The sequence below is a fragment of the Suncus etruscus genome, chromosome 6 (assembly GCF_024139225.1).
Source record: "Suncus etruscus isolate mSunEtr1 chromosome 6, mSunEtr1.pri.cur, whole genome shotgun sequence".
Lineage (NCBI taxonomy): Eukaryota > Metazoa > Chordata > Mammalia > Eulipotyphla > Soricidae > Suncus > Suncus etruscus.
The window spans coordinates 136,386,028-136,408,348 of NC_064853.1; the positions used below are offsets into that span (position 1 = coordinate 136,386,028).

At 40.0% G+C, this 22,321-nt stretch overlaps 1 protein-coding gene across 1 annotated transcript in view; it reads left to right on the forward strand.

Annotated features, from left to right (window-relative positions):
- Positions 1 to 22,321, forward strand: part of EPB41L4A (erythrocyte membrane protein band 4.1 like 4A) — a 294,094-nt gene that overhangs the window by 241,098 nt on the left and 30,675 nt on the right. Inside the window, exon 17 of the mRNA XM_049776051.1 lies at positions 7,046 to 7,123. Coding sequence (XP_049632008.1) covers positions 7,046 to 7,123 — 78 coding nt within the window. The remainder of the gene's footprint in view (positions 1 to 7,045; positions 7,124 to 22,321) is intronic.

Sequence of the window (22,321 nt, forward strand, 5' to 3'; positions counted from 1 at the left end):
GGTCTCCCCAAACCCAATGCCAGCTAGAACTAGCCTCCAGATCGAAGAAAGGAACTCTTATTCACTGCTGGTGAGAATGCCATCTAGTCCAGCCTTTATGGAAAACAATATGGAGATTTCTCAAAAAACTGGAAATTGAGCTCCCATAAGACAATAGCCAGAATCTGGAAACAACCCAGGTGCCTTTCAACACATAACTAGCTAAAAAAAACTGAGGTACATATACACAGTGGAATACTATGCAGGGGATATGAAGTCTCAAAATTTTCCTATACATGGAGGAAAATTTTTTTCTGAGTATAAATATTTTTAATATCTTTATTTAAACACCTTGATTACAAATACAATTGTAGTTGGGTTTTAGTCATATAAAGAAAACCCCCTTTCACCAGTGCAAAATTCTCATCACCCATGTCCCAATTCTCCCTCCTCCGCACCACACCCCCACCTGCACTCGAGACAGGCTTTCTACGTACCTCATTCTTTTACATTGTTATGATAGTTCTCAGTGTAGTTATTTCTCTAATTGCACTCATCACTCTTTTTGGTGAGCTTCATGTTGTAAGCTGGACCTTCCAGCCTGCTCTTTTGTCTCTGGGAATTATTGTAAAATTTTCTTTTATTTTTTTTTAAACCAATAGATGAGGGAGACTATTCTGTGTCTATCTCTCTCCCTCTGAATTATTTCACTCAGCATAATATATTCCATGTACATCCATGTATAGGAAAATTTTATGACTTCATCTCTCCTGACAGTTGCATAATATTCCCTTGTGTATACATACCACAGTTTCTTTAGCCATTCATCTGTTGAAGGGTATCTTTGGTTGTTTTCAGAGACTTGCTATTGTAAATAGTGTTACAATGAATATAGGTGTGAAGGGATTTTTGTATTGTATTTTTGAGTTTCTAGGACATGTCCCTAGTAGTGGTATAGCTGGATCATATGGGAACTCAATTTCCCTGTTTTGGAGGAATCTCCATATCACTTTCCATAAAGGTTGGACTGGATGGCATTCCCACCAGCAGTGAAAAAGAGTTCCTTTCTTTCCACATCCAGGACAGCACTGCTTGCTTTCATTCTTTGTGATGTGTGCCAATATCTGTGGCGTGAGATACTTCATAGTTGTTTTGATTTGCTTCTCCCTGATGATTAGCAATGCAGAACATTTTTTTCATGTGGCTTTTGGCCATTTGTATTTCTTCTTTGTCAAAGTGTCTGTTCATTTCTTCTCCTCAGTTTTTGATAGGATTGGATGTATTTTTTCCTATAAAGTTTTGTCAGTGCCTTGTATATTTTGGATATTAGTCCCTTTTCTGATGGGTATTGGGTGAATAATTTCTCCCACTACGTGGGTGGCTATTGTATCCTGGGAAGTATTGCCTTTGAGGTACAGAAGCTTCCCAGCTTAATATATTTCCATCTGTTTATCTCTGCTTCCACTTGTTTGGAGAGTGCTGTTTCCTTCTTAAAGATACCTTTAGTCTCAATGTCACGGAGTATTTTACCTCCGTGTTGTTCTACATACCTTATGACAGGGATCTCAAACTCACGGCCCGTGGGCCACAAACGGCCATTTGTAGAACATTTTGTGGCCCTGCCCTAGAGGAATCTTTTTTTGTTTTGTTTTGTTTAGTTGTTTGAGTCACACCCCCCAATGTTCAAGGCTTACTGACTTTGCCTCCTGCGGCCCGCAGGTAAATTGAGTTTGAGACCCCTGCATGGTTTCAGGTTTGATATCAAGGTCTTTAATCCATTTGAATTTAACCTTTGTACATGGTGTTAGCTGGGGGTTTGAGTTTGCATTTTTGCAAGTGGCTAACCAGTTGTTCTAACATCACTTATTGAAGAAGCTATCCTTGCTCCATTTAGGATTTCTTGCTCCTTTATCAAAAACTACATGATTGTATGTCTGGGGAGCATGCTCTGAGTATTCAAGAGTATTCCACTGATCTGATGGTCTGTCTTTATTCTAATGCTATGCTTTTTGATAACTATTGCTTTGTAGTACAGTTTAAAATTGGGGAAAGTAATGCCTCCCATATCCTTTTCCCAAGGAGTGCTTTAGCTATTCGAGGGTGTTTATTATTCCAAATGAATTTCAAAATGTTTGATCCACTTCTTTGAAGAATGTCATGGGTATCTTTAGAGGGATTGTATTAAATCTACAGAGCTTTGGGGAGTATTTCCATTTTAATGATGTTAATCCTGCCAATCCATGAGCAGGGTATGTGTTTCCATTTCTATGTGTTCTCTCTTATTTCTTGGAGCAGGGTTTTTTTAGTTTTCTTTGTATAGGTCCTTCACATCTTTAATCAAGTTGACTCCAAGATATCTGAGTTTGTGTGGCACTAATGTGAATGGGTTTGTTTTCTTTTTTTTTTTTTTTTTTTTTTTGGTTTTTGGGCCACACCTGTTTGACGCTCAGGGGTTACTCCTGGCTATGTGCTCAGAAATCGCCCCTGGCTTGGGGGGACCATATGGGACGCCAGGGGATCGAACTGCGGTCTGTTCCTTGGCTAGCGCTTGTAAGGCAGACACCTTACCTCTAGCGCCACCTTCCCGGCCCCTGGGTTTGTTTTCTTAATGTCCATTTCTTCCCTATCAATATTGGTGTATAAAAAGGTCATTGATTTTTGTGTGTTAATTTTATGGCCTGCCACCTTGGCATATGAATCTATTGTTTCTAGAAGATTTTTGGTAGAGTTTTCTAAAGAGCATCATGTCATCTGCAAACAGTGAGAGCTAGACTTCTTCCTTTCCTATCTGAATTCCCTTGATATCTTTTTCTTGCCTAATCGCTATAGCAAGTACTTCCAGTGCAATGTTGAAGAGGAGTCGTGAGAAAGGACAGCCTTGTCTTGTACAGGAATTTAGAGAGAAAGCTTTTAATTTTTCTCCATTGAGAATAATATTTGCCATTGGCTTGTGGTAGATGGTCTTAACTATATTGAGAAAGGTTCCTTTCATTCCTATCTTACTGAGAGTTTTGATCAAGAATGGGTGTTGGATCTTATCAAATGCTTTCTCTGCATCTATTGATATGATGATGTGATTTTTATTTTTCTTCTTGTTGATGTTGTGTATTACGTTGATAGATTTATGGATGTTAAACCATCCTTGTTTTCCTGGGGTAAAGCCTACTTAATCATAGTGGATGATCATCTTGATGAGGCATTGGATTCTGTTTGCCAGTATTTTGTTGAGGATCTTTGCATCTGTGTTCATCAGGGATATTGGTCTGTAATTTTCTTTTTTGGTTGCATCTCTGTCTGATTTAGGTATCAAGGTGATGTTGGCTTCATAAAAGCTATTTGAAAGTGTTCCCGTTTTTTTCTTTTTTTTATTTCTTTTGTGTGTGTGTGTGTGTGTGTGTTTTTTCCCGTTTTTTCAATTTCTTGAAAGAGTCTTGCCAGGATTGGTAGTAGTTCCTCATGAAAGGTTTGAAAGAATTCATTAGTAAATCCATCTGGGCGTGGGCTCTTGTTTTTGGGCAGACATTTAATTATCATTTTAATTTCCTCAATATTGATGGAGTTGTTTAGATCCTCCTTATTCAATCGTGGAAGGTTACAAGAGTCCAAGAATTTATCCATTTCTTCGAGGTTCTCATGCTTAGTGGCATATAGTTTCTCAAATAGTTTCTGATTACCCTTTGAATCTCTGCAATATCTGTAGTGATCTCCCTCTTTTCATTTCTGATATGGGTTATCAAGTTTCTCTCTCTTTGTTAGTTTTGCCAATGGTCTATCAATCTTGTTAATTTTTTCGAAGAACCATCTTCTGCTTTTGTTGATCTTTTGGATTGTGTTTTGGGTTTCCATTTCATTAATTTTTGCTCTAAGCTTTGTTATTTTCTTCTCTATCCCTATTTTGGGTTCCTTTCGTTGATCATTTTCTAATTTTATGAGCTGTGTCATTACACTATTAAGGTATGCCCCTTCTTCCTTCCTGATGTGTTCTTCCAAGTGTATAAATTTTCCTCTCATTACTGCTTTTGTTGTGTCTCATAGGTTCTGATAGTTTGTGTCTTCATTGTCATTTGTTTCCAGGAACGTTTTGATTTCCTTTTTGATTTCATCTTGGTTCCACTGGTTGTTCAGTAGTAGGCTGTTTAATTCCAGGTGTTAAAGTTTTTCTTTTGTGTCCCTTTGTAATTCACATCTAATTTAAGAGCCTTTTGGTAAGCAAAGGTAGTCTGCAAAATTTCTATCCTCTTGATTTTATGGAGATATGTTTTATGTGCCAGCATGTAGTCTATCCTGGAGAATGACCTATGTACATTGGAGAAGAATTGTATCCAGGTTTCTGGGGTGGAGTTTCCTATTTATCTACTAAGCCTCTTTCTTCCATTTTTCTTTTCAGGTCCAGTATAGTTTTTTTTTTGGTTTCAGTCTGGTTGACCTATCAAGTTGACAAAGTCGTGTTGAGGTCTCCCACAATTATTGTGTTATTATTGATATCCTTTTTCATATTTGTCAATAATTGTAATAAATATTTTGCTGGCCCCTCATTGCTTGCATACATGTTTAGGAGAGTGATTTCTTCCTACTGTACATATCCCTTGATTAGTACAAAATGTCGTCTTTGTCCCTTACAAATTTTCTGAGTATGAAGTTTGTGCCATCTGATATTATTATGGGCACTCCAGCTTTTTTATGGGTGATGTTTGCTTGGATGATTTTCCTCCAGCCTTTTATTTTGAGTCTATGTTTTTTCTAACTACTCAGGTTTGTTTCTTGTAGACAGCAGAAGGTTGGATTGAGTTTTTCATCCATTTAGCCACTCTGTGTCTTTTAACTGGTGCATTTAGTCCATTGACTTTGAGAGAGATAATTTTTTATAAGATTTAGTGCCATGTTTATGTAGAAGTTTGGTGTGTCTGTTGGCTAGTCTTGTCTTAAAGTAGATCTTTCAGTTTTTCTTTTAAGGCTGGTTTTGAGTCTGTAAATTTTCTGAGCTGTTGTTTATCTGTGAAGCTATGTATACTTCCTTCAAACCTGAAAGTGAGTTTTGCTGGGTGCAGTGTTCTAGACGAAGCATTTATTTCATTGAGTTTTGTCACTAAGTCCCACTACTGCCTTCTTGCTTTGAGTGTTTCTTGTGACAGGTCTGCTGTAAATTTCAAGAATGCTCCCTTGAATGTAATTTCCCTTTTTGATCTTGCTTCTTTCAGTATCCTATCTTTATCTATGGGGTTCGACACTCTGTCTAGGATGTGTCTTGGAGTGTTTTTCCTGTGGTTTCTTTTAGCTGGTACTCTTCGGTATGCAGGATTTGATTGCATGTATGTATTCTTTAGCTCTGGTAATTTCTCTTTAATGATGTTCTTGACCTTTGATTCTTCCTGGAGATTTTTTTCCCTGGGTCTCTAGGACTCCAATGATGCTTAAATTGTTTCTGTTGAGCTTATCAAAGACTTCTATTTTCATCTGTTGACATTCTTGGAGTAATTTTTCCATTTGTCTGATCATTTGCTTCAAGGCTTTTTTCCAATCTCTTCTGCTGTATAGAATTTTTATGCATCTCATCTTCCAGTTCACTAATTCTATCCTCAGCTGCTGTTACCCTGTTAGAGAGGTTTTCCACTGAGTTTTTCAATTTGTCTCCTGAGTTTTTCATACTTGTTATTTGACCTCTTATTTCAGTTAGGAGTTTTCTGATATCTGTCTTCATATTTTCTTGGTTCTTATTAGTGTTCTGTTCAACTTGATCTATGCTTTATTTGAGTTCTATGGACATCCTCCATACTTCTTCTCTAAACTCCATATCTGAGAAACTAAGTAGGTGCTTGGCCGTTTTCGGGTCATCAGAGTTGTCATCTTCATTCTCCATGCCCGGTGTTGTTCTGAGTTGTTTCCCCATTGTCATACTTGTATTGTGGATTTTTCTACGTGTTGTGGTGGTATTCATTGGCTAGATGATGTATATGGCTGCATAATGAAGCTGAGCTCCTCTGGTCCCACCCTGTATGGGCGGGTCGACTCACCTCCAAGGAAGGAGAGAGCCCTAGGGGGAGGAAGCCACACATGATATAGTCTTAGAACGAAGCAGGCATAGAAGAAAGTCCAGTGAGGTCTGCTGTGCTTCAGAGACACAGTACAATTCCGTTGGCCAGAGGTAATATTTTTTATAAAGGGGTCCAATTAATTAGATAAAGGAAGGAAAGATTAGCAGATAGCACATCTGCACAGCTCAGACTTTCTAGGATGGGGGCATTTTTGTTCATTTTATGGTAGTTGCTTTCAAAGTATTGTCAGTATATTTTAACTTTTGGATATTAATTTTGCCATCATCTAGATTTCACTTTTTTATTTAGCTTTAATTTTTCTTTCTGTAGTGTCTTTAGCAGTATATATTTTTTCCTGTTTCTTTTGTTTGTTAAATATACAAAAACCTTGGTGGCCTCAATGCAAAAACAGGTAAATAGATCTGAGATAAGTCTTCTATAAGGTTCCTTAACTGCTCTTGGTAGTTTCAAGCAGCATTCAGATGGCAGCTGAGGCTGTGATATATGAGGTTATTTTCCGCACACAGTTAACATCTTGGCAGAATGGCTGGAGCCACAGGTTCTCTCTCTTGTGCTCTCCTCATTACTAGCCACACCTTTAGATGGTTGGGAAGAAGGAGACTTGAACCGTCCCTTCTGCCTTCTGCCTCCTATCTCATTAAATTGGTAGACTTAGTCAGAAGACCAGTCCATATTTATGGAGAGGAGAAACAAACTTGTGTCCAGTTGGGCAGGAGTGGGGGAGTTTGAGGGTGTGTTCATGTTTAGTTCATTACAACAGCTTATAACTGTGCCTTGTCAGGGTTTTATTTTGCTGGTGGCTCCAGGACATTTGCCTTAATCTATTGCACATTTCTATACTCGTTCACATATCTGGCAAGCACTGACTGGAAGAGGGATAATAGGGCAATTGAGGTTTGGATAAGTAATTCTACTGCACGATTCATTCTAAAGTACCAAAGTACCATAAACTTCCCTAAAATGTTTGTCATTGATGTGTGCTCTTTCTTTAGCTCTTCTCATTTTGTCTTTAGGTCACGCTCACGCTGTAACACAAGCAGTGGTAGTGAATCAGAAAATTCAAACCGAGAGCACCGAAAGAAGAGAAATAGGTAACATCATCTCATCATTAACTGGACTCTGAAACCAGGATTGCTGTTGGTTGTAGAGGTTGTGTGCCCATTATTTTAGCCTGATTTTTTGGGTGCTTCAGGAGGAATCTGGCGGGTTTGAAGCACAGTATTAAAAAATATCTCAGTTATTCTGTCTTATGCTTATAATAAGATAATTAAACAGTTTGGCATTAAGTCCCTTGTTAATAAAATGAGATGACCTATATTTATGTACAATATGTGATGGATTAATTCTAGGATAGTCAGATATTTGGCCTCTTATAAATTGATTTCTCCTGAAAGTATTTTTCAATGTAGCATTACTGTGTATTGCCTAACTGAATCAGACTTGACTGTTTTAGAGAATTGATGGTTTCAACCTCATGCATATATGCATGTAAATATACATTTGTATTCATCTCTAGTGTGCATAATTGGACGGATATATGCAATTTGAATCTTAAAAGCTATTAAGAGCTTGCTAATAACATCATTTTACAGATAATCAGTATTAGGGATGATTTAATGCAGAGTTCCCAAACTTATTTGGCCTACCACTCGCTTTGCAGGGAAGAAAAAAAATTACTCAGTGCCCGATGGAATCTGCCTTCTTCAAGTGAACAGAAACTTTCTCCCATAATCCCCCAATTACACCCTTAGTTATTGCTGTCCTTCTGTATCATTTCAGCATGCATCCCCCTGTATTTGAGAAACACTGAATGCATAAATAAGTTCTCCATACTTCCAAAATATTTGTTGGAGGATGAATATTTACATTGTGAGGAAGGAGTATCAGGCTATGAGGGAAAGGAATTTGATCCTCAGATAGGCCACTTTCTCAGCTGAGGGTAATTTGGTTCTTTCCTATGCTTCTCTGAAGCCAGCTCCAAATGTCCCCCCCACCCCCCAAAAAGAAAAAAAAAAACTCAACCAACCTTTTTTTTTTTCTTTTTTCATTTTTTTCTTGAGGGAGGATAGGAAGGGAAAGTCCCCCCAGCATTGCTTTTTTATTTTTTGGGTAGGACACACCTTGCTGTGCTCAGCACTTAATACTGACTCTGTATTCAAGAATCGCTCCTGGCAGACTTCAGAGGACTCTATGTGGTGCCAGTGATCAGACCCTGGTTGGGCACGTGCAAGGCAAATGCCCTTTGCTCCAGCCCAACCTGGTGACTTTGTAAACAGGCCAGAAGGTCAAAGCAAAGGTCAGAGATTGATGCTACTCATCCCTGCAGTGCTGGGGATTAACCAGATCATCCTTGCAGTGCTCCCGGGTCTCCAGGAAGGCCCCCAGTGATGCTTAGTGGTCCATACGATGCCAGGTATTTAACCAGGGTCTGCTATATGCAGAGCATGCAGATGACCTTCAGTCTGAATCATCTCTCATCTTTGGGACACCTATGATGGTCATAGTTGGGCAATGAGGATTGCCACTGGACAAGGCTGCTGCTGAACATCTGATCTTGCATAGGACAGTCCCCAGCCTGCTTTCCAATGTCAGCAGTGCTACTGTTGAGAAGCCAACTTTCCTGTGATGTGCAGTGCTGGCCATTTGCTTTGCTTTTCTGGTGTCATTTTCTTGCCTTTGGAATGAAGGAGTTGGACCAGGGTCCTTCTTTTCTTTGTAAGCTCAGAGAGAGTCCTACTTACTGTTATGCACAAATTGGATCCTCCATCCTTTCTACAAGCCTACATAGTAATAACACAGCCAGTTCTGTGAACCTGCACCTTTTCCTGAGAAAAATTTTCTGTGTGAAGCCATCTCAGGGCTGGAGTCACACGTGACATGGGTGAGTTTTCAAGGTGTTATTATAACACCTTCTTAAGGACATAATTTTAGTTTCTCCTTCTGAAACAATCAGATGTGAGAAGTAATTCTCCTTAGGCTGCTCTGAGCTTCTGTACTCTTGCACAAACAACATAAAACAAAACAAAAGAAGAAATCATATCCCTTCCCCCATCACACTTACAATCCATACTTTTGTACCATTGATCAAGTCAATATATTAACAAAAATGTATTTCTTTTATGCTTGGTACATTCTAGTTGTGTTCAGTGATAGTCTAATTCTTATGTGCATATTTAAAAATAGTCTTCTGAGGCCAAAATACTCAGGGTGACCTTTTTTGTTATAAAAAAAATACTGGGGGCTGGAACAAGGAGAGCTTTTGCTTTGTATGCAGCCAGGCCAACTTAGATCTCCAGCATCCCATATGGTCCCTCTAGCATGAAGAGGAGTGCACAGACAGTATCTCCTTGGCATTGATGGGTGTGATCCCAAAACAAACAAAACAAATGAACAAATAACAGCAGCAACAAAAAAGAAGAGGCGCTATTTAGGGGCAGTAGTAATAATATATAGCAGGTAGCGGGAATAGGGCATTTGCCTTGCACTGGCCAACTTGGGTTCAATCTCTGGCATCCCATATGGTCCCTGTAGCCTACCAGAAGTAATTCTTTTTTTTTTTTTAATATTTTTTATTTAAACAGCTTCATTACAAACATGATTGTGGTTGGGTTTCAGTCATATCAGATGACACCCCCCCCATCACCCTGCAACATTCCCATTACAATGACCCAAATATCCCTCTTCCCCTCCCTGCCCCTACCTATACTCTAGACAGGCTGTCCTCTTCCCTCATATATTCTCATTGTTAGGATAGTTCGCAATGTAGTTATTTCTCTAACTAAACTCATCACTCTTTGTGGTGAAGTTCATGAGGTTGGCTGTAACGTCTCTGAAAATTGTTGAGAAATGTCTTTCATTTTTCTTAAAACCCATAGATGACTGTAACCATTCTTGTCTTTCTCTTTCTCTCTGATTTATTTCACTCAGCATAATAGATTCCATGTACATCCATATAGGAAAATTTCTTGACTTCATCTCTCCTGACGGCTGCATAATATTTCATTGTGTATATGTACCACTGTTTCTTTAGCCATTCATCCATTGAAGGGAATCTTGGTTTTTTCCAGAGTCTTGCTATGGTAAATAGTGATGCAATAAATATAGGTGTAAGGAAGGGGTTTTTGTATTGCATTTTTGTGTTCCTAGGGTATATTCCTAGGAGTGGTATAGCTGGATCATATGGGAACTCAATTTTCCTGTTTTGGAGGAACCTCCACATAGCTCTCCAAAAAGGTTGAACTAGTCGGCATCCCCACCAGCAGTGGATAAGAGTTCTTGTCTCACTGCATCCCCGCCAACACTCCTTGTTCTCATTCTTTGTGATGTGTGCCAGTCTCTGTGGTTTCAGGTGGTACCTCATAGTTGTTTTGATTTGCATCTCCCTGATGATTAGTGATGTGGAGCATTTTTTCATGTGCCTTTTGGCCATTTGTATTTCTTCTTTATCAAAGTGTCCATTTCTTCTCTCCATTTTTTGATGGGATTAGATGTTTTTTTCTTGTAGAGTTCTGTCAGTGCTCTGTATATTTTGGATATTAGCCCCTTATCTGATGGGTATTGGATGAATAGTTTCTCCCAATCAGTGGGTGACTCTTGTATCCTGGGTACTATTACCTTCGAGGTGCAGAAGCTGCTCAGTTTAATATATTACCATCTGTTAATCTCTGCTTTCACTTGCTTGGAGAGTACACTTTCCTCCTTGAAGATGCCTTCAGTCTCAATGTCATGGAGTGTTATACCTACGTGTTGTTCTATGTACCTTATGGTTTCAGGTCTGATATCAAGGTCTTTAATCCATTTGGATTTTACCTTCATATATGATGTTAGCTGGGGGTCTAAGTTCGCTTTTTTGCAAGTGGCTAGCCAGTTGTGCCAACACCACTTGTTGAACAGGCTTTTTTTGCTCCATTTTAAGGAATTCTTGCTCCTTTATCAAAGATTAGATTATTTTATGTCTGGGGAATATTCTCTGAGTACTCAAGTCTAGGTCTGTCTTTATTCCAATACCAAGCTTTTTTGATAAATATTGCTGTGTAATACAGTTTAAAGTTGGGGAACGTAATGCCTCCCATATTCTTTTTCCCAATAATTGCTTTGACTATTCGAGGGTTTTTATTGTTACAAATGAATTTTAAAAGTGCCTGATCCACTTCTTTGAAGAATGTCATGGGTATCTTTAGAGGGATTGCATTAAATCTGCACAATGCTTTGAAGAGTATTGCCTTTTTAATTATGTTAATCCTGCCAATTCATTAGTAGAGTATGTATTTCCATTTCCGTGTGTCCTCTCTTATTTCTTGGAGTAAAGTTTTATACTTTTCTTTGTATAAATCCTTGACATCTTTAGTCAAGTTGACTCCAAGATATTTGAGTTTGTGTGACACTAATGTGAATGGGGTTGTTTTCTTCCCTATTATTATTGGTGTATAGAAAGGTGATTGATTTTTGTGTGTTAATTTTGTAGCCTGCCACCTTGCTATATGAATCTATTGTTTCTAGAAGCTTTTTGGTAGAGTCTTTAGGGTTTTCTAAGTAGAATATGATGCCATCTGAAAACAGTGAGAGCTTGACTTCTACCTTTCCTTTCTGGATTCCCTTGATATCTTTTACTTGCCTGATCACTATAGCAAGGACTTCTAGTGCTATGTTGAATAGGAGTGGTGAGAGAGGACAGCCTTGTCTTGTGCCAGAATTTAGAGGAAAGGCTGTTAGTTTTTCTCCACTGAGGACAATATTTGCCACTGGCTTGTGGCAGATTGCCTTAACTATATTGAGAAAGGTTCCTTTCATTCACATCTTGCTGAGAGTTTTGATCAAGAATGGGTGTTGGTGGGGGCCGGGCGGTGGCGCTGGAGGTAAGGTGCCTGCCTTGCCTGCGCTAGCCTAGGATGGACCGCGGTTTGATCCCCCGGCGTCCCATATGGTCCCCCAAGTAGCCAGGAGCAACTTCTGAGCGCATAGCCAGGAGTAACCCCTGAGCGTCACAGGGTGTGCCCCAAAAACCAAAAAAAAAAAAAAAAAAAAAAAAAAGAATGGGTGTTGGACCTTATCAAATGCTTTCTCTGCATCTATTGATATGATCATATGATTTTTATTTTTCTTGTTGATGTTGTGTATTATGTTGATAGATTAACGGATGTTAAACCATTCTTGCATACCTGGAATGAAACCTACTTGATTATAGTGGTTGATCTTGTTATTGAGGCATTGAATCCTATTTGCCAGTATTTTGTTGAGGATATTTGCATCTGTGTTCATCAGTGATATTGGTGTGTAATTTTCTTTTTTTGTTAGCATCTCTGGTTTAGGTATCAAGTTAATGTTGGCTTCATAAAAGCTATTTGGAAGTGTTTCCGTTTGTTCAATTTCATGAAAGAGTCTTGCCAGGATTGGTAGTAGTTCCTCTTGGAAAGTTTGAAAGAATTCACTAGTGAATCCATCTTGGCCAGGGCTTTTGTTTTTGGGCAGACATTTGATTACTGTTTTAATTTTATCAATAGTGATGGGGTTGTTTAGATATGCTACATTCTCTTTATTCAACTGTGGGGGGTTATAAGAGTCCAAGAATTTATCCATTTCTTCCAGGTTCTCATATTTAGTGGCAAAGAGTTTCTCAAAATAGTTTCTTTGAATCTCTGCAGTATTGGAAGTGGTCTCCCCTTTTTCATTTCTAATATGAGTTATCAAGATTTTCTCTCTCTCTTTCTTTGTTAGTTTTGCTAATGGTCTATCAATTTTGTTTATTTTTTCGAAGAAACAACTTCTGCTTTCGATGATCTTTTGGATTGTTTTTTGGGTTTCCACTTCATTGATTTCTGCTCTCTGCTTTGTTATTTCCTTCTGTCTCCCTATTTTTGGGTCCTTTTGTTGAGCACTTTCTAATACTATGAGCTGTGCCATTAAGCTATTCAGGTAGGCCCCTTCTTCCTTCCTGATATGTGCTTGCAAAGGTATAAATTTTCCTCTCAGTACTGCTTTTGCTGTGTCCCATAAGTTCTGATAGTTTGTGTCTTTATTATCATTAGTTTTCAGGAACGTTTTGATTTCCTTTTTGATTTCATCTCGGGCCCACTGGTTATTCAGTATGAGTCTGTTTAACTTCCAGGTGTTAAAGTGTTTCTTCTGTGTCCCTTTGGAATTCACATATAATCTCAGAGCCTTGTGGTCAGTGAAGGTAGCCTGAAAAATTTCTATCCTCTTGATATTATGGAGGTATGTTTTATGTGCCAGCATGTAGTCTATCCTGGAGAATGTCCCATGTACATTGGAGAAGAATGTGTATCCAGGTTTCTGGGGATGGAGTGTCCTATATATATATCCACTAGGCCTCTTTCTTCCATTTCTCTCCTCAGGTCTAGTATATTCTTGTTGGGTTTCAGTCTGGTTGACCTATCCAGTGTTGGCAAAGCTGTGTTGAGGTCCCCCACAATTATTATGTTGTTATTGAAATTATTTTTCAGATTTGTCAACAATTGTATTCAATATTTTTCTGGCCCTTCGTTTGGTGCATATATGTTTAGGAGAGTGATTTCTACCTGCTTTACATACCCCTTGATTAATACAAAATATCCATCTTTGTCCCTTACAACTTTTCTAAATATAAAGTTTGTATCATTTGATATTAGTATGGCCACTCCAGCTTTTTTATGGATGTTGTTTGCTGGGATAATTTTCCTCCAGCCTTTTATTTTGAGTCTATGTTTATTCTGACTATTCAGGTTTGTTTCTTGTAGGCAGCAGAAGGTTGGATTGAGTTTTTTGATGCATTTAGCCACTCTGTGTCTCTTAACTGGTGCATTTAGTCCATTGACTTTGAGAGAAAGAATTATCCTGGGATTTATTGCTATCTTTATATCTTAATTTGGTGTGTCTTTTGGTCAGCTTTTCTTAAAATAGGTTTTTCAGGTTTTTTCTTACGAATGGTTTTGAGTCTTTAAAGTTTCTGAGCTGTTGTTTGTCTGTGAAACCATGTTTTTTTTTGGGGGGGGCCACACCCATTTGATGCTCAGGGATTACTCCTAGCTAAGCACTCAGAAATTGCCCCTGGCTTGAGGGGCCATATGGGATGCAGGAGGATCAAACTGTGGTCCTTCCTTGGCTAGTACTTAAAAGGCAGACACCTTACCTCTAGCACCACCTCACTGGCCCCGAAACCATGTATTCTTCCTTCCAACCTGAAAGTGAGTTGTGCTGGGTGCGGTATTCTAGGCGAAGCATTTATTTCATTGAGTTTTGTCACTATGTCCCACCACTGCTTTCTGGCCTTGAGTGTTTCTGGTGACAGGTCTGCTGTAAATCTCAAGGATGTTCTCTTGAATGTAATTTCCCTTTTTGATCTTGCTGCTTTCAGAATTCTGTTTCTATCTGTAGGATTCGTCATTGTGACTAAGATGTGTCTTGGGGTATTTTTTCTGGGGTCTCTTTTGGTTGGTACTCATCGGGCATGCAGAATTTGATTTCATATATTCTTTAGCTCTGGAACTTTCTCTTTAATGATGTTCTGACTATTGATTCTTCCTGGAGTTTTTCTTCCTGGATCTCTGGGACTCCATTGATTCTTCAATTGTTTCTGTTGAGCTTATCATAGACTTCTGTTTTCATCTGTTCCCATTCTTTGACTAATTTTTCCATTGTCTGTTCATTTGCGTTAAGTTTTTTTTCCAATCTCTCCTGCTGTCTGGAGTTGTTATTTATCTCATCTTCCACAGCACTAATTCTATTCTTAACTTCTGTTACCCTGTTGGAGAGCCTATCCATTTTTTCATTCGATTCGTTTACTGACTTTTTCAGGCCTGTTAGTTGACCTGTTATTTCAGTTTGGAGTTTTGTGATTTCTGTCTTCATATTTTCTTGGTTCTTATTAGTGTTCTGTTCAACTCGATCCATGGTTTCTTTGAGTTCTTTGAGCATCTTCCATATTGCTTGTCTAAACTCCTTATCTGAGAGACTGATTAGTTGGTTGGCCGTTTTCTGGTCATCAGAATTGTCCTCTTCATTCTCTATGTGTGATGCTGGCCTGCGTTGTTTCCCCATTGTCACACTTGTATAGTGGGTGTTTCTACGTGTTGTGGTGGTATTCATTGGCTAGATGATGTGCGAGACCAAGTTCCTCTGGCTCCGCCCTTTCTGGGTGGGTCCACTCGCCTCCAAAGAAGGGGAACCCTCTGTGGATGAAGCCTCACACAGGGTCAAATCTTAGGCCCGAGCTTGCAGCAGAGAAGACAGTTCGGAGAGAAATGTTGGGCTTCAGTGATCCAGAACAGTTCCTAGTTTGATTTTTTCTTCTTGTTGCAGTGGCGTTCTTTCATTAGAAAGAGCGCATGGCCACGTAGTGAAGCGGAGCGGCTGTGCTCTTATGGAGCCTCTGGGAGAGCAGAAAAACACACACAGGCAGCACTTACAGTTTCTCACAGTCGGGAACCACTGGGCAAGCGTAGATTTTTCCCAGCGTGACGTCACAAACAGGGGGCCTGCCTTCTGCAAAGTACTGCTTATAGCCGGTTTTCATGATTTTACGCAGTTCCTTGGCATTCTGCCCATGAATGTGCCTCTGGGAGTACGAATTTTCTGAGCCCTTTTCGGCCCACTCCTGAGAGGTTCAGGAGCCAGGACAGTACAAAAACACACACAGGAAGCACTCACATTTTCTCACAGTCGAGAACCACTGGGCAGGCGTAGATTTTTCCCAGCCTCCAGAAGTAATTCTTGAGTGCAGAATAAGATTATCTTTGACAATTGCTGTCTATGGAAAGAAGCCTTGCCATTACATTCTTAGTTTATTACTAAGCTTAATTCCAGTTAATTTCTCGTAGATATTTTGTCTTTCAAGAGTTTCTTTCGACAATTTTTCAGATCAATTTTTCTCTCATTGAATTTTAATTTGATTTAATTTATTTAAATTTATTTATTTTATTTTATTATTATTTGGGGGCCACACCCAATGGTGCTCAGGTGTTACTCCTGGCTCTGCACTCAGGAATTGCTCCTGGCATTTTGGGGGATCATATGGGATGCTGGGGATCAAACCTGGTCCATTCCCGGTCAGCCTTGTGCAAGGCAAATGCCCTTACCTCTGTGCTATGGCTCCAGCCCTATTTTATTTTTTATATTTGTTTGTTTGGTTTTGGTCGTTGGAGTCCAGGCCTGGGTGAAAGGCCAAAAATGGGTGCCATGATGATTAAGAAAACAAGATAGGGGCCGGCGAGGTGGCGCTAGAGGTAAGGTGGCTGCAAGCAATAGCCAAGGAAAGGACCATGGATCGATCCCCTGGCGTCCCATATGGTTCCCCCCAAGCCAGGGGCAATTTCTGAGGGCGTAGCCAGGAGTAATCCCTGAGCATCAAATTGGTGTGGCCGAAAAACCAAAAAAAAGAAAACAAGATAGACATAATAGAGAAAAGCATGGGTTCAAGGGACTCCCAGTTTTGTGGACTGAAAGCCCTGACTTGTTCGGTGACAATCAACATGGGAAGAAGGGAAACTGTCAACAGGCAAATAGCTTTCTATTGCTTAACAGCCTAAGTGGGTTTTACCTCTTAAAAATGGATGTGTGGGGCCCGGAGAGATAGCACAGCGGCGTTTGCCTTGCAAGCATCCGATCCAGGACCAAAGGTGATTGGTTTGAATCCCGGTGTCCCACATGGTCCCCCGTGCCTGCCAGGAGCTATTTCTGAGCAGACAGCCAGGAGTAACCCCTGAACACCGCCGGGTGTGACCCAAAAATCAAAAAAATAAATAAATAAAAAAAATGGATGTGTGATAAAAGAGGAAGCTAAGGTAAAATATTCGAAAATTGTCTTCCCCTGAGAGAAGTGGTAGATAAAAGAGTGAATACAGGATGTATACACACACACACACACACACACACACACACACACACACACACACACACACACACACACACACACACACACACACACACACACTGTTCCCAGACCTCGTATTCCAGTAATTTGAAAATTAAGAGCCTTTAGGTAACACTTTTTTTTCTGCCCCTCTCCTCAGTCTATTAACTCTCTAAGCTAAACTTGGTTGTTGTTTTTTTTGGGAGGGGCACACCCGGTGACACTCACGGACTACTCCTGGCCATATGCTCAGAAATTGCTCCTGGCTTGGGGAACCATATTGGACACCAGGGGATCGAACTGCAATCCATCCTAGGCTAGCACCGGCAAGCTCTGCACCACCGCTCTGGCTCCTATTTTTGAATGTCTTCATATCTGACATTTGTTCTTTGGGCCACAGATGGCAATGGTCACGGGTTTCTCCTGATTCTGCACTCAGGAATTACTACTGGCATAGCTCAGAGAATCCTATGAGATGCCAGGGATCAAACTCGGGTTGGCTGCATGCAAGGCAAGCACCTAACTGCTGTAATATCGCTCCAGCCCAAAAATTTAGTGTATTTTAGAATATTTTTGAATTATGATGATTTATTTGTAAGACTGGTGATGAGAATAACTGAAACAGCCACACATTTATTTTCCCTTTAGAAATACTGCCTTCAGAGGCGTGGGGGGGAGTGTCTGTTCTCAGGAGTTGTGTCTTAGAGGAGAGACCCCTCCCCACCCACACACAGCCAGCCCAGCTCTTTGGCAGGCAGAGGGGTAAATGTGTTTCCCCCTCACTGTCTGTTTCTGAAACTTTCAGTACAGCCCCTGACAGTGCACTCCAGGAATGCACCCGTCTTTCTGTCCCTCGGTTCCAGCCCATTAGACTATGCTCCTACTGACCCCTTTGAAATTTTACCAGACACCCCTCCCCCGCATTGCTAGCCAGGACACATTGGTCTGGCTGTGGCCCTGCTGGTGGAGCCAGAATGTCTTCATTTTCTGAAACAGTCCTTGGATCTTCAGTCTGTGATGCAAGAGTCCTTGAGCTGTTGTCCACTTCCCTGCGTGTGTGGAGGACTCCACCGAGGCGCAGGATTAAGCTCTTCCTTTCTCTGACCTTTCTTATCTCTGCAGACTATGCTGGCCCCGCTCTTGCAGTCTCTCTTGTGCTTTAGTGAAGGACTCCAGGAACCTGAGAACAGAACAAACTGAATCTTAGCCGTGGAAGCACCTGCTTTCTGCGGAGTCTGGTTTTGAATTCAGCCTTGAGCACTTCACCTATTTCTCAGCCGGGGCTGCCCCCTAACAGTGAGACTTACACTTTCTTTGTGAGGAACTGCTTGGGGCAGATTTGTTTTCAAACCTGACTTTGATACCTTGGAGCCCTGGACAGTCACATTTTCTTTCTCGAGCCTGAATGTTTTCACATTTTCTTTGCTACTCCTTATATAGTTTTATTTCTTGTCTTATTTTTTAAATTTAATTGAATAATTTAATATTATATATGTTTTAGGCATTCATCCTTATAGCTCAGTGTCTGTGATGTGTGTTTTAGGCATATATCATTATAGACCATTGCCTGTCTGAAGTACATTTGCTTCTGTTCTCTTTACACCATTTCACTGATCCAATTGACCACGCCACTTTTCTTTTTCTTTTTCTTTTTTTTTTTTGGGGGGGGGCACACCCAGTGATGCTCAGGAGTTAATCCTGGCTATGCACTCAGAAATCGCTCCTGGCTTGGGGAACCATATGGGACCCTGAGGATTGAACCTAGGTCCGTCCTGGGTCAGCCGTGTGCAAGGCAAACACACTCCTATTGCACTATCGCTCCGGTCCCAGCCACACCATCTTTCTACCTTTCTTTCCTATTGCAGTTCGTCCATTTGTTTTCTCTATAGACCACATATGTATGAAACGGTGTTGCCTTTGTCTTTCTCCTCTGGTTATGTCATTTAGCAAAATGCACTCTAGGTCCATCGGTGCTCTTGTAAATGACAGGATTTTCATCTTTATGGCTGGGTAGTATCCCATTCTATGAATCTACAGCATCTTCACTTGTCATTAGTGGGACCATCTGAGATTGTTTTAATTTTGACAGTTGTAAATAGTGATTCAATAAGGGAAGGGGGGATCTTGGAAGAGATCTTTGACTTAGTGTTTTTGTACTCTTATAGTAGATACCCCAAAAATGGAATAACTAGTTCTGGTGGGTTTTTCATTTACTGCAGATGTCCTTGCCACTTCACACAGTGGAAATCTGCCGACCCCAATGCTTGAAAAATATCCTTCTCTCCATATGTTTTCCAGCATTAGACTTTTCTGTCTTTTGATTAATAGTTTATCTCATAGGCAATAGATATCTCATTAGAGATTTGCATTTCCTTTAATACAAAATAGGCTTACCTGTTACGTCTGGTACCCCTATAGATATTTTTGTTCACATAATCTCTTTTCTTAAATTAAAAAAATATTTTAGACATCATTATTTATAATGCTGCTAATTTTAAGGATTCATATATAACTCAGGTTTGAAGCATAGTACATTCCAGCACCAAGCCTCCACTAACGTGCCCACTTCCCTCCATCACTATTCCACTGTCCCTTTTTCTCTGCCCTCTTACTTCCCCCACCACCTCACCAGAGCAAGCTTCCTGCTGGACACCAGTTCTCAGTTTCTGTTGCCTTTTGCATTTATTATACCCCTACTATGTTTTCTCATATACTATATAAGAAATCATTCTGTGTCTGTCTCTCTTCTCTGACTAACTTCACTCAGCATAACTCTTTAGTTTCATCCACATAACAGCAAATTTTATGAGTTCAACTTTTTTTTTCTTACAGCTGAGGAATATTCCGTTTTATATATGTCCCATAGTTTTTTTTTTTACCCATATATCTGTTCTTGAATATGGGGTTGTTTCCAGATTTTGGCTATTGTCAATAGTGCTGCAATGAACATATGCATGCAAAAGTCTCTTCTGAATAGAATGTTTAACCCCTTGAGTAGATGCCAAAAAGTTGAATTGCTGGGGCATATGGAAGCTCAATTCCTAGTTCTTATAGTGTTCATTTTTTTCCAAAAAAGGATAAAGTAGTCCATATTCCTCCTAGGGCCCTTTTTTCCCACATTTACACTAACACTGGTTGTTCTATTTCTTTGTATTGTTACCAATTTCACTGGTGTTACGTAATTGTCTCATTGCGAATTTCCCAGATGATTAGCAATTAGAGCATTTGGGGGGGGGAGAGGTTTGGGTCACACCCAGCAGCTTTCAGAGGTTACTCCTGGCTACAAGCTCAGAAATCACTCCTGGAAGGCTCGGGGGACCATATGGGATGCCGGGATTTGAACTACCATACTTCTACATGCAAGGCAAATGCCTTACCTTCATACTATCTCTCCGGCCCCTAATTAGAGCATTTTTATATGCATTTTGACCATCTAAGTCTTTTTGGAGGATGTTTCTGTTCATGCCTCCTATACCCTTATTTTTGATGGGATTGATGGTTTTTCTTATACTTTATGTATCTTGGATATGAACTCTTTTTCACATGATTGGTTAGCAAATATTTTCTTCCTATCTATAGGGTGTTTTTTTTTTTAATTTTATTTTATTAATTTTTGTTCTTTTGGGCCATACCCAGTGATACTCAGAGGTTGTTCCTCGCTATGCACTCAGAAATTGCTCCTGGCTTGGGGAACATATGGCACCTGGGGATCAAACTGCCATCCATCCTAGTTGGGCACACACAAGGCAAACACCCTACCACTTGTGCCACCACTCTGGCCCCCTTTTTTTAAAAAATTTTTTTGAAGTGTTACTTTTTATTCTTGTCATTTGTGATATAGAAGCTTCTTAATTTGATGCAATTCCATCTGTTTATTCCATTTGTTTATTCTATTCTTTGAGCCTAGACTGTTTTGCAATTTCTAGGGAAAATAGTTTAAATGACTCATTTTGTTGAATATGCAAATAGTAAAAACAATGTTATCTATATATCTATATATTTATATATATATTTATATATATGTATAGATATACTATATCTATACATAGACCTATAGAGATTTATAAAATTGTTATATATCTATGTCCACAGATAGCTTTTTTTGTTTTGTTTTGTTTTGTCTTGAGACTACACCCTTCAGCGCTCAGGGGTTTCTCTTGGCTCTGCACCCAGAAATCACTCCTGATAGGGTCAGGGGACCATATGGAATGCCAGGGATTGAACTGGGGTTAGTCTTGAATCAGCCATGTGCAAGGCAAACACCCTAATTGCTGTGCTATCACTCTAGCCCAGATAGTTTGTTATATTTTGGATCTACACCTGGGATGCTAAGGGCTTACTCCTTGCTATGAGATAAGGGATCAATCACGCCTCGAAGGCTTGAGGAACCATAGAGGATGTCAAGGAGAAAACTCAGGTTAGTAGCCTACAAGGATACTGCTCCAGCCCAGCAATGTTTATATTTTACCCAGAATAGTAGTGAAGTATAATAGTTGTGAAGTATAATTATTTATAAATTTGCCTTTGATGAAACATGTGAGATTTGGTTGACTGTACAGGTTTCACTTCACAGCTGTTTCTACATCAAGATGCTGCCCCCACCCTTTATTGCAATGATCGGCTGCATCTTTCTCAACCCTTTTCTGCTGAAGTGTTTTTATAACCTGGACTGAGAATTCTGTAATTTCTTTAGGGATTGAAGTTTGAGAAAATAGTTTTTACTCCCTTCTTTAATAATCAGCTGGGGGACTGGAATAATGGCACAGTGGTAGGGCGTTTGCCTTGCACGCAACTGACACAGGACAGACCTCAGTTCGATTCCCAGTGTCCCCCAAGCCAGGAGTGATTTCTAAGCCCATAGCCAGGAGTAGCCCCTGAGTGTCACCGTGTGTGGCCCAAACTCACCCCACCCCCCAAATCAGCTGGAAGGTAGACACTATTTCTTCTTAAAATATCCAAGATAGGGGCCGGAGAGATAGCATGGAGATAAGGTGTTTTCCTTTCATGCAGAAGGACGGTGGTTCGAATCCTGACATCCCATATGGTCTCCTGTGCCTGCCAGAGGTGATTTCTGAGCATAGAGCCAGGAGTAACCCCTAAGCACTGCCAGGTGTGACCCCAAAACCAAAAACATATATATATATATCTTATCTAATGTTCGATTCTTTATGTTCATCTCTATTCTCATCCTCATTTTTGTTTTCTATCTTGTACCATTTGTCCTTTTTGGTGTCTGCTCAAGAATCCTCAAAAGCTTTGATTTGGTTCAGAGTCTTGATTGTGCCACGCAGTGGGCTTTTGACCTGTATCCAGGAAGATCTGATTCCATGGCTACTCCATGGGACCAGTCAAATGAGTAGAAACAAACTATAAATTGCAGACCAGCTAGCAGGTTAGAAGACATTGAACTCAGCATCCCAGAAGACAGTTTTCATTTATGGTCATC